The sequence below is a fragment of the Galleria mellonella genome, unplaced genomic scaffold (genome assembly GCF_026898425.1).
Source record: "Galleria mellonella isolate WM207_F2 unplaced genomic scaffold, CSIRO_AGI_GalMel_v1 utg32, whole genome shotgun sequence".
Lineage (NCBI taxonomy): Eukaryota > Metazoa > Arthropoda > Insecta > Lepidoptera > Pyralidae > Galleria > Galleria mellonella.
Window position 1 is genome coordinate 6,056,713 of NW_026442075.1, and position 12,481 is coordinate 6,069,193.

At 32.2% G+C, this 12,481-nt stretch overlaps 1 protein-coding gene across 2 annotated transcripts in view; it reads left to right on the forward strand.

Moving 5' to 3' along the window:
• The first annotated feature begins 2,062 nt into the window (after positions 1–2,062).
• The window catches only part of LOC113510753 (microtubule-associated protein futsch), a 220,752-nt gene continuing 210,333 nt past the window's right edge, over positions 2,063–12,481 (forward strand). The window contains exons 1-2 of one of the 2 annotated variants that reach the window (XM_031907249.2): positions 2,063–2,892; positions 8,624–8,759. In XM_031907249.2, coding sequence (XP_031763109.2) covers positions 2,504–2,892; positions 8,624–8,759 — 525 coding nt within the window. In that variant the 5' untranslated portion in view covers positions 2,063–2,503. The remainder of the gene's footprint in view (positions 2,893–8,623; positions 8,760–12,481) is intronic. The other variant, XM_052896362.1, reaches the window with a different exon arrangement.

A 12,481-nucleotide genomic window follows, 5' to 3' on the forward strand; every position in this document is an offset into this window, starting at 1 on the left:
TTCATGTATCCAATGTAAAGTTTGTGCAATAAAGATCAATGAACGAATGAAAACTCTTTATTGTTCCTTTCAAAGAATGATCACAAAGATTATAAACCTATATAACAAGATGTCCTTTTCTAATGACGGTAGAGTTTTTGTAATTTGTTTGGGAAGCTACCATTGGCCATCTTGCTTCTCTCATAAAGCAGCAGTATATTTATTTCAGCAATCTCTGATATACAATATTATCATATTATTCTCATAGGTTTCCACATATTAGGGGCAAATAGAAGAGCAGAGCGCATAATAGAGCAATAGTAGAGCGGAGGTCAATTTCCAAGGTGTTGTCTTACAGGGGGAGATTGTTAGTTTTTATTGGGAAATTAGTGAAATCACATAGAACGGATGTATGATACCATACACTTCAAGAATAGCGCTGTTTATATTAATAGACAAGGGTAATCACTTCCTATTCGGTGGTTTGTCATTTTAAGTTTCATGGAAAATATAAAAATACCGTGTCACGAAATTCGTTCACGCTAATTTTCGAAACCGCTTGACGAATTTAAATTAAATTTTAATGTGTAAATATTGTTTGAACTTGAGAGTCAGAATTTTGTTTTTATTCTGATAAAATGGATTTAGAATATGGCAATACCCCTATCGCCATATTCTAATAAGAAATTAGACTACGAACATCTAGGAACATAATTCAGGAAAACCAACTGTGAGTTAAAAAAAAGGTATGTCTTAAATTGACAAGAACGAATCTAAGATCTTAATTACGTAAAGTGTCGGGTTTATCACAACATTATGGTCGATATATAAAATAAAGTTGTGGGTGCTACGTTCAAATATTTCAAATTTAGCCTTACCTTAACTGAGAGTATATAAAATACTAGATTTGGCGCAATATGAGCGAATTACAACTAAACCGCATTGCCATTTTAATATTTATGATTTAATTACAGATTTTATGACAGAGTCGTATTTCAAAATAAAAACTAAACATTTTAAATTATACTTTATTATAGTGGTTCCCAAACCTCTCTGTCGTTTAATTTCTTGTACATCTTACTAACATATTAAAAGAGAGCAATTTTGAAATATAGGGTACGGTTAAAAACATTAAATAAAAATAGTCCACTCATATTAAACGTTGAGAAAACATTGACTACAAGTAGAACTAGACGTTAAAGTTTTTCAATGAATGAAAACGAAATGACTACCTACTTTGCTTTGTTGGTATACGCTAAAGACCTATCATTAACAATGAAGCCAGATCAGTTGGCGCATCGTGACGAATTCATCAGAAATTACCTATGATGGTATCCAGAGAAGACCGCGTGGAAGTTGACTTTACAAGGTATATAAATTATTAATAACAATCTCCACCGGCGTAGCAATTTTATTCCACCAACACTTACATTCCAACCGGGAAACCTTATGGGGGATTGTTGGTAATGGGAAGCAGCAGCCCATTGCTGTAGCGTATACGAATAGCGCAGGCGAGGTTACTACAAGTGGAAACGTTGATAAAGACAAGTGTTTTTGGTGTGAATGACAAAGTTGCGCTCAAATGTTGAAGTTAAAATAATATTCTAATATAATTAGATATCTCTATCCATAATTTGGTATCATTTATCTTTTCGAGATATTATCAGTTTTTACGGATCTGTATGTAATATACTAGGAGATCATTATATTTAGAAATAATAGAGACATGTAAAAATTCAACTTTCTAACAATATTGAATAAAACTTCTAAAGTTAGCTAATCAGAATCGAAGAAAATGTTACGAAAATTATAGCTTCTGACACTAACGCAATATGGTTGGTTTTCCACAAGCAAAATCATATACGCAGATTATATAAATTTTAAAATCGGATTAAAATATCTATCATTACCTAGCTAAAATAGAACGCGTGTGCATTAAAGTTGATGACAATGAATGCATGACGATAAAATTAGATATTCAATAACGGGAAGGGGGTCGGAGGTCCGCCATTTTGAAGTTTCGGTCAGGCGAGGGCTATGAGCGAAGGGGCCGCGCATGCGCAATGCAAGCACCCGCACCCTGTTTGGGCCGGGACCTCTGTAAATGCGATGTCAAAAAACACGTTATTCTCGCCCCTCATTCTACTAACCTAGTACCTACGTCTTAATAAAAGGGATTAACGATAAACTCAGTGGTATCAGTGACTGTCGTGTGAATCGTCCTCAGTTTAACAGCAAGGATAATCGGTCTTGTAGACTAGAAGCGTTGAACTTCCGAACAATGACAGAGAACGGCTGATCGGACTGTGATTCATAAATTCATTGCTGATAGTGGTGTGTAGTACATTTCTGATTGGTCCATCTACGGATATTTTTCTAGATGTGAATAATCAATGCTTGAATGAAACTTAATAATATTGTGGTCAAACTGTTAAAAATACTATAATACGAACATTAAGAATTTCTTTAAACGGATTTACCGAGGAGACGTAAATAATTATGGGATGACAGCAAATACGGATTCATGGAAAAGGTTTGGCGTCGAGTCGGTCTCCATTCCTCCCGCAAGAAGAGGGATGGAAGCGGGACTAGTAGGGAAGTAACTGCAACTGTACCACAAGAAGCAGAGTATCAGAACATTCACACATTGCGGACAGCTGACTTGATCAGACAAAGACAGGGCGAGGAGAAGTCGACGTTGCGTTCCTCATACATTATAAGGAACGGAGATAATCTAATATTGGTAGAACGACGACGCAGACGACGCCGCAGAAGCGGAACTAGGGCATCTTCAGGTGGAAGACATCATACTCCGCCGGTCGAGGAAAATACTAGATCGGAACAGAAACGCCGACCACCTGCTCGTTTGAAGATCTTCGGGATACAATGGCCTTTACATTCTAGCGAATCTAGGTAGGTGATATTATATTATTTCTTGTTAACCGGCTTTAAAAGTAGAAAGTTGAAAATTCGACGCTATATTTATGCATATATTATCTGCCAATTTTTTTATTGGAGAGATCTTCACCATTAAAATTGTTGATTTTTTTTTTATGAAAAGGGTTTATTTTCATAAAGAAAGATTGTGTAACACGTTTTTTCATCCCCAATGAAATTGTACGTGGCAACTGCAAAAAGTACAATATACAAGAAAAAGAAAAGATAAATCTGTAATAAAAACCTACACGCACCACGCTTTCCTCCCGTATGGTAATGTTTTTTTTGTAACCATGAAGGTGGCAAACAAGCATACTGCCCTTCTGATGGTAAACGGCCACCTCACTGTATATTATGCATGTCTTAAACATTATAACATTTTCTATATCCTTTGCTTATGGTTAAAGACCCGTACCTATCCAGCAACGGAATTTTATTATATTGTACTGATAAACTAATATTTACTATCTTGTTGTTTTCATACTGATTTTGCCAAGACTGAGATAGGTTTTTAAGTGATTTTCAATAAGGGAAGAGGACATCTCAGGTGACGTCCCAAATTCCTAACAATAAAAAAAAATATTTAAATTATTAGACATACATATTTTTTAAATTGATTGAGTTTATTTCCTTTTTAGTCTTGTATTAATTTTGTAACTATTTAAAGTAGCCGTTGTTATTTGCGAAGCAAAAAATTGTTTATTTCTTAGAAAATTTTACTTGTAGATAAATAATTCGACATTCTAAATATTTGAAATATTTGCAATCAAATGTGTCTACGAAGGTGCTGTGTTATGCAGAGTAAAATATACTTATTATGTGTCTTTGGAAAATATCTTATGCTAATAATTTTCGCTAGGCTGGTTTCTTACTCTATGGAGCGTAATGTTCAGTACACTGCAATACGGTAGATTGCACGACATGATTGGTGACTGACATAAGTACACTTGTAATATGGTTGCATTTGCGGCAAAGATATAATTAAACACGCTGAATGTAAGTAAAAAAAGTTACGCTTCCATTGGATGTTTTAATTGGTGTTTGAAATGGAAACTTAGTTGGTTTACTTTGCATGGAATAACTTTAGAAATATTTAAATTGTTACTGCACAATCGATTTCAATTCGAGTTTTTCTACTCTTGGATGGATGTGTTGTACTTTATCAATATTCATTTTGTATTCTTTTTGTAATATCTACCCACATGTAATGCAATTTTTGTAAATATTCTAATGTCAGCTACATTAGTATAAAATAGTAATAAACAGTTGGATATGTACCCATCTACCTTTCAATAGAAAAAAAAAAAACTGTAAAAATGTAACTTTATCAAATTTATATTATTTGCGACCATGTGTAGTCCGTTCTAATTTATAATAATATATTTTCATAAGTGCGTGGTGTGTGTTTATTTGCTGATGCATTATATAATCATAGCGCCTGTGAAATTTGGTGTTTATATCCTATGTGAGATGGAGGACATAGGCTACTTTTTATCCCTATCAGTGAACATTTCCAGGAGAAATATAGTAAGTTAATAAGTAATTTAAAGTTTTACTCAGCGAAACAGTTAGGTACTTCAATTCTAATAAAATTAATAGGAATTCAACAACCATCTAATATGGATTACACCATTGTAAAAATGATTATCAATACAGGTTACTGCGCAATACTCACACAACAAAAAAGACAGTATATACGCACATAATATAGACACAAAAAAAGTAATGCCAAAATGAGATCCTCATCTTTTTGAAGACACATAGGTTATAATATGAAGACTGTTCTGACACCTCATTCTTTTAAATCTGTCATGAAGCTGTAAGTTCGATTAAAGAAAGAATCGCAAAGCTTGCATCGCAAATCAAAGTCAGTGTAATCTTTTTAAGGAAATATTCTAATAACTATGTACTTTTGCTAAAGAAACATGAATTGATAAACGAAAAAAACAATTGAGCCCCCATATATTATTAACACCACGCGTCTGACTGTACGGTAGATTTAAAATTATAAGTAATTTTTGTACTTTTAATTTCATTTTTTTTTTCTAATATATTCTATAGAAATATTAGTTTTACATGTGGTTGAGAATTTCAGTTTATATACATAGTACATGAGTATTAAAAACAATGCATGTTTTTATTCATTCATTCTCTTTCTGGGGAAGGCGTGCAAAATGCTTTCAGTGTAAAAATAATTCAATTTTCACACATATCACTTTCCTACGCTCTTTGGTAATTATTCAATGTCACAACACTTCCCTGTGCGTATCAGTATATTTGGGTTCGTGACAAGGGACTGGGCCTAACTCTGTCAATTTCTCGTTATATTTGATGCATGGATGTAAACAGTATAAGTGATAAAGGTACAGAAAATTATAAAGTTTTGATATTCTGTTATTACTTACACTTTTGCCCTTTTTGTATTATATATAATTAATTATGATATAATCGGCGGTTCCGCCTGCGTGAAATAGGGTATAAAGTATCCTATGTAATAATTCAGAAATCGATCTATCTGTTCGCTTGATTTAATTAAAAATCATTCAGCCTTTTAGATTGCGCTTAGTGTCAACCATGTGAACATAATTATATACGTATTATATATATTTGAAAAACATCGTCTGCTTTCATTGACAGTCGGGTAAATATTTATCGTCGTCGGTATAGCATTGTTGTTTTATTTAAACAGTTTTTGAATAGAATAATATTTTGTTTTTATTAAATGTAAATGGCTTGTGAGGCCCAGATACAAAGCATTTTTATCGGATGATCGCAACGCGTCTCATCGAGGTTATTAGTGACCCGAGAACTGGTAGCAATTTTGCGCAAAAGATAAGTTTAGCAATCCAAAGAGGTAATGCTGCCAGTATCTTGGGTACGTTGCACCGATGTGGTGCGTTGAGAGACTACGAGTATTTATAATTAATTGTTAGTGTTGTTATTCGAAAAAAAATATAAGTTTAAATTATTGTAAAGTACAACTTAATTGTAAAAATTAAATGATATAATTAAACGTTAATTATATTATTTCACATTTTAATTATTAAAACAATATCATAGATCAAGAATGAGATAATACCACTCTTACCTGTTTACTTAATTATTAATAATTAAGTAACAAACTTATCTACAAGTGTATAGTCGATATAAGACCAATTCCTTTAGGGAGATGAAGTAGCGAGAACATCGATTTAATAAACACTTTGTATCAATCAGATAATATAAATTTCGAATTATGTGAAACTAATTTACGCAAGTTTATTTCTATACAACGGAGTAGTAACGTTTTATATTACTATTTCTAATTTGGTAAAAGAAATTCTTGAAAAATTGGTTTGTTTTATGTAGCTGCAGCTGTGTTTGTTTATATATTGTTATTGTAGCGTGAACGACGTTGCGGGCATACCTATAATTATAATTATCATATCAGTCTTTAACTATTCACTGGTGAAATTAAGCCTCCCTTTAGGGGGTTTTTGCCAGCAGTTGCCACGCTTGGCGGATTGGCAACCGCTGTTAGGCTTTGGAGATGTTTTAGTCCCTCCCTTAGTTGACTCTTACGACACACACGAAACAGAAAGGGGTGTCCTATTCTAAGCCGGGACCACACAGCATATATATAGCTATAATACTCATAATTTCTTACTTACCTATATAAAACATTGTGACGTTCTACGAATATTGAAATTTATTCATAATTTTTAATTGATGGATATTCCGATTTTGTTGTACTCGTAAATGTAAAAATAACCACTATGCGGTTTCAAAGAAATTTTCTCCTACGAACGCTCAAGCTGTGAAATGAGCTCCCTGCTGAGGTTTTTCCTAGAGACTATAATATGGGGTTCTTCAAAAAGGGTATATTAAGGTTTCTTCAGGTTCGGCAACGCGCACGTGGATACCCCTATGTTACAGGCGTCCATAGGCTACAGTGACCGTTTATCGTCAGACGGGCTGTATGCTTGTTTGCCACCTTCGTGGTATAAAAAATGCGTAATCAAATAAAATACATGTAAATCATTCTGGCAATGTTTACAATTACAATATAATTAATATATGTTGTATATATTTCATAGTGTTGTAACATTTATACATGAAATTGTATACGGTTATGAAATCATCCGTATACTTATCTTCCGAATGTTAAATTAAATTTCAAACTTATTTTTAATCCATACAAATTTGATTACTGCGCTTGTAAAGCAATAAAACCGATCTTAAAATTCGCTATTAAGCTTTAAATAAATTAATCACCAGCAGGCTCTCAAACAAAGTTCCGAATTTAATTTTTAGTTATCATTGCAAATTGATTCTTGACAAGCGCGGTATTATCATGACGTGATAGATACCTCCATCACGTTTGTAGCTGTTAATGGAATTTAGGATTGGAATTATTAACACTTTCATCCTATTAATATTATAAATGTGAAAGTTTATAGTTGATGAGGTAAAGATGTCAAGTTTTTTTTATTCACGCTTACGGCCGAACCGATTTAAATTTAAATTGTTGTAGATTATGAAGCTTCTTTTTACACTAATTCTCACGGGTAAAGCTACATCACCGGTAGTGGAGATTAAACCTAATTAATGTGTTAAACTAGATTTACTTCATACTTTTTTTTGGTTTATAAAGCGATAGCTAAGTAAGAACGCGATTAAAATTATAAATCAAAACACAGGACGTCGTTTTGACATGTTAAGCAATAAAATCTGAGTACCTATTTTTGTGCCAATTGTGATTATAACGAAACTAATACAAAGGTAATTTTCTTAAGATTGAATTTGATGTAGGTTACTAATTTATTATGCACCTGATACTAGTGAAGTTAAATTCCGAGTTTCAGTGGCAGGCTTGTCATTGTAAATTGATTCTTGACAAGTGCTCGTTCGGCCAAATAAATCCGTGAAGTTATAGATGTTAATAGAATTCAGGTATGGGATTATTGACATTTTAATGGATACTAAACGTTACGTAATAGAAATTCTATGGTTATAGCTGTTGAACCTCTGTGAATGTTTTAAATTAGTTTTTTTTTTTATGGAACATTTAATGACAATAAAGTAGACGGACCACATGTAGGAAAATTGCAAATGTCGTCTACACACAAGAATACCATGGGTTTCATAGAATGCGTTCACTATGATACCTATGACAAGCCATTATGTATTTTCATTGATAAGATTATGGGTTGATGTGGATAATGATATTTTTGTTATTTTTATTTAACAAATGTATAAAATACTACATCATGATATTTTTAAGTTAAATTGATTGCAATAGAATACACTGATTAACTTATCTAGCTAGTTCTAGAAATTTTTGCATTTAGTTTCGATATTGGACTGTGCGTACATAATAATGTATTTATTACTATAATTAAAGGCTTACCAAACACGTATTAGTATACTAGCTGTATCCCGCAGTTTTGCCCGTGTGAATCAGTTTATAGTGTCTTGTGTTGAGTTACGATACACCTAACATTGTTACACAAGTAGTATCAAATTTAATAGAAATCTATTCAGCCGTTAAAGCATGACTGAGTAATTAACATACAAAAAATCTCAATATCTTTCACATTTATAATATTAGTAGGATGACTACCTGCATATTGCAAACTTTAAATTACAATTTTAACTTCATAGTGCATACATAATTAGTTTAGTCTAGCCTCCATTATAACAATTAACTATGTTAATTTTGCTCTAGGCACACGTCAATCACTCGGCGTTTTTGCCGCGGCAGGCGTTCCCGCGAGGATAACGAGCTTTACCGCTCCAATAGCTTCAAGTTTGAAAGATTCACTAGAGAGCCACCTGCGGATGAGTTTGCCTCTGGTTCACAGGTTAGTTCATTTATTATTTTCTAATATATCATTATTTTTCATCAATGTTAAAATTATTAGGAAGATGTAACATGATAAACGTCAAGAATGAGTGTAAAGAATGAGCCTCTTGTTGAGGATTTCCCTAGAGATTACTGCGTTCTTCGAAAAGGACATACGTATATAATAAGATTTATTAAGAGTAGGCAACTCGCGCGTGACACCCATAGTGTTGCAGGTTAGGTAACTGTTTACGATCAAATGGGTTGTATATTTTTTGCCGTTATTATACGTATATAAATGAAAATTCTTTATACTTACCCTCAAAAATAAGATACAGTTAAGGAAATGTAATCTGTATAATAATAATAATTTATTTATTTGAAATGTGGTCTGTACAAAAATGGAAGAAATAGATAGAAGCATAATATAAATAAAGACCAATATGTTGTTGTTAACAGTATATTAAATTTATATGTAAAACAAATAGTACGTCTATTTGTATTTGTAAGTAAAATTCCATTTACGCATCTCTTTGCATGGCTGTCTTTTGGTTTGATGGGTCAGATTGGCAGTGAATTGGCTACAATAATGTAGTCTTCAGGCTTAACAGTGCATGAAGGGTGTTTTAATAAGAGAAAAAGGAAAAACGAAAATTCTTACACTATTAGTTGGGTTATCAAACTCTTAATCTAAAACAAATAATTAAAAATTCTTTAATATTATTTTATATGTTAAATTTGTATGTAAAATTTCGGCACGAATTCTCAATTTTATTTAAAACTACACATAACAGTTTATTTTTTTTATATAGTACCTTTTTGTTTACTAATCTAATTCAAATATATTTCTGATCATATATTGTTTTCAATTAAAAATTGTAAAAAAAGTACCTTTTCTAAATTAATCTAGAGTCATATTTATGAATGAAGCAATTACTGTATCATGAAGGTAGTCAATATAATGTACAGATAAACGAATAATATTAATAACATGTATTTGTTTAGATTTTGTTTACCATGGATATTTTTCAGAAACGATATTTAAAATTGTTTAATTGGGTTATAATTTCAATGTTAAAATGATTTAAAATTATTACAAAAGTACTTTCAAAGTTTTTAAGATTTGAGAGTACAATTCAATTGCAAAAGTACCCACCTAATACAAGACATTGTATCAAGAAAGTCGCCGTTGAATACTTCCTGTATTATTCAACAGACTCTAACCGAGAACTCAGACTTTTAAATGAATTTCGTAAGAACCTACTGTTGTTGTCTTGAATTTCTCAAACAGCACAATTAATAAATAGATATTCGTGCACATTTAGATAATGTGAAAATGTATCTAAGTATCTGTCTATTGTGTTTACTTATCGTATTTGTGGTGGTGTGGTAGCGGATGTCGTATGAGACTAAGGGAAGGCGAGGGATGGGCAGCAGCGTCCTTCTTAAATCATCTCTAAAACCTAATTGCGGTTGCTAATCTGCCTGCCAAGCGGAATATTGGCAACTATAGGCTCTATTGGCAAACTCAAAGGGAGAGGCTTGTGTTCAGCAGTGGACATTTAAAGGCTGATATGATGATGATAATAATACTATTTGTAAAAATTTGGACATAGGTTATCTTTGAACTGGGAATGATTTTTTCAGATCATTATTATTAGATCAATCATCACAAGATTTTTAATGTAATATCAAGAGTTATAAGCAAAATAGAATTAAATTTGTTATTATACGTAGTAAGTATTTTGGATGCAGGATATAAGCTATTTTTTATCTCTATCAATATTTATATCTTGAATCGTTGACGAAATTCCGGCAATATTCGATTAAATGTAATTCTGATTCTTTTTAGACGTTTTTTTATTTTATATTTATATGTACTTCGATTCTGAGTTTATTATTTTGCTAATCTCGTATTCTGAGATTCTGGTATTCTGCGAACGCGTGGGATAAGAACGTAACTTGAAGCACAAATAAAACTATAAGTAGGTATGTAGTATTTATGTAACAACTCGAAATAATGGAACCCTTGGAAAGACATAATAAGGTTATGGATTATTTCTCGTTAAATCTATCGTTTATCTTGTGACGGTTCGCCTATAGTACAATAGGTTTAATACCATAAGTACATAGAAAAGAAACAGGGGTTCCTATGGGTGACCGCTACGAAAACTGAGCTATTTAATATAAACAAACTTTAAAGTCAAGGTTCACAATAGCGTACAGAGAAGACGTTACCATATATGAAATATTGACACAGAAAGGAAACTCCTTTGATGTGTTTCCAAAGTTTAGTGGATGTCACAAGAAAATTTAATAAATTAAACAAAAATATATTATATTTTATATATAACCAAATTATAGTTTACCTTTTATCATCAGATGTAAAAATAGGATGCATACAACACAGTTTAATAAGGTTTATGAGAGCCTTTAAAGTTTTATAAATTCGATAATCAATTTAATATAAAATACCAAAATACGTTAACATATAATTAAATTGAATTTAAAGAAAAGTTCAGTTCGAATAATAGGCTAAATCTGATTATTGAAATATCTACCCTTCGGTGACATAATCTATGACGTTATTAGAGAAAGAATAGAAAAAAAAAAAAAAAAAAGGAGGGCCGGCAGATCGGCGGGCGCGCGGGAGTCGGTTTTGAGGGATTGCGCGATAAAAAAGAAAAATGAAAAAAAGAAAAAAAAATGGCGCAGGAGTCGTGTTTTAAGGAACTGCGCAATAAAATAAAAAAATAACTAGGATATAGATCTAGGAGGGACTGGTTCGATGAAGGGGTTTGAGATCTTAGTGTATCACTATGGATTAAGTGTGTGAAATTAATCAATAGAAGACTGGAGAATCCGGTGAGCTTGTTCCATTTATTACTACGTAGTTAGATTTTTGACTGTGATCACAGGCAAAGTCTATACTTAATATTTTTCCCAACAACTATTAAAATACGTATTTAGTCGAGTCCATATACCTTTAGGTAATGCGTATATCGTTAAATACAATCACATTTGAACAAAGTTTACATCAATATAATTTACGTACTTACGTTATTCTACTCATATACAAAATCCAATTATATGGTCGTTTGATAGAACTTCATCAATTTGATTCAATGTTCTAATTGTCCAGTTTTGGAAAATACTTATTAAATCAGCTATTAACCTATTATAATATTAACTAGTTTCATATCTAGTTATTATAAAGTATTTATTTATTGAGGATAATAGACTAAAGTGACTATGGTCTGGTCTCATTGCTAGGGAAACAGCCATTGATGAGAGAGAGGGGTTATTGAGTGGCGACCCTGTAAATGCAAGTGCGGTGTGGGCTACCTCCATTGTTTGGAGTGACTGTTTTATGTGTATTGTGGGCCGTTCCTTGTGTCAGTCGGTGGAAATTGCCTGTGTTCAGTCGTGGGTTGGTGATGGTTGAGACGATGATGATGATGAAATATTTGTATTTATTACACTATTACAGTGTTGGTTTGGAATATCTGTTCATACTTAACGCTTCATGGTGAAGTGTTTTTATACCATTACTCGGTCGACCAGATTAATGATTCTTAGTCTATATTTGATTATCCATGACTACATGTGGGGATTTGTTTTACACCAGATGTACAAAGAGACAGCTTAACTGTTGCAAGTGATATTATGTGAATGTAATACTTTTAATACATTATTAATTGTGTTACTAGATAAATTCATGTGACTGTGGGGTGTTTATGG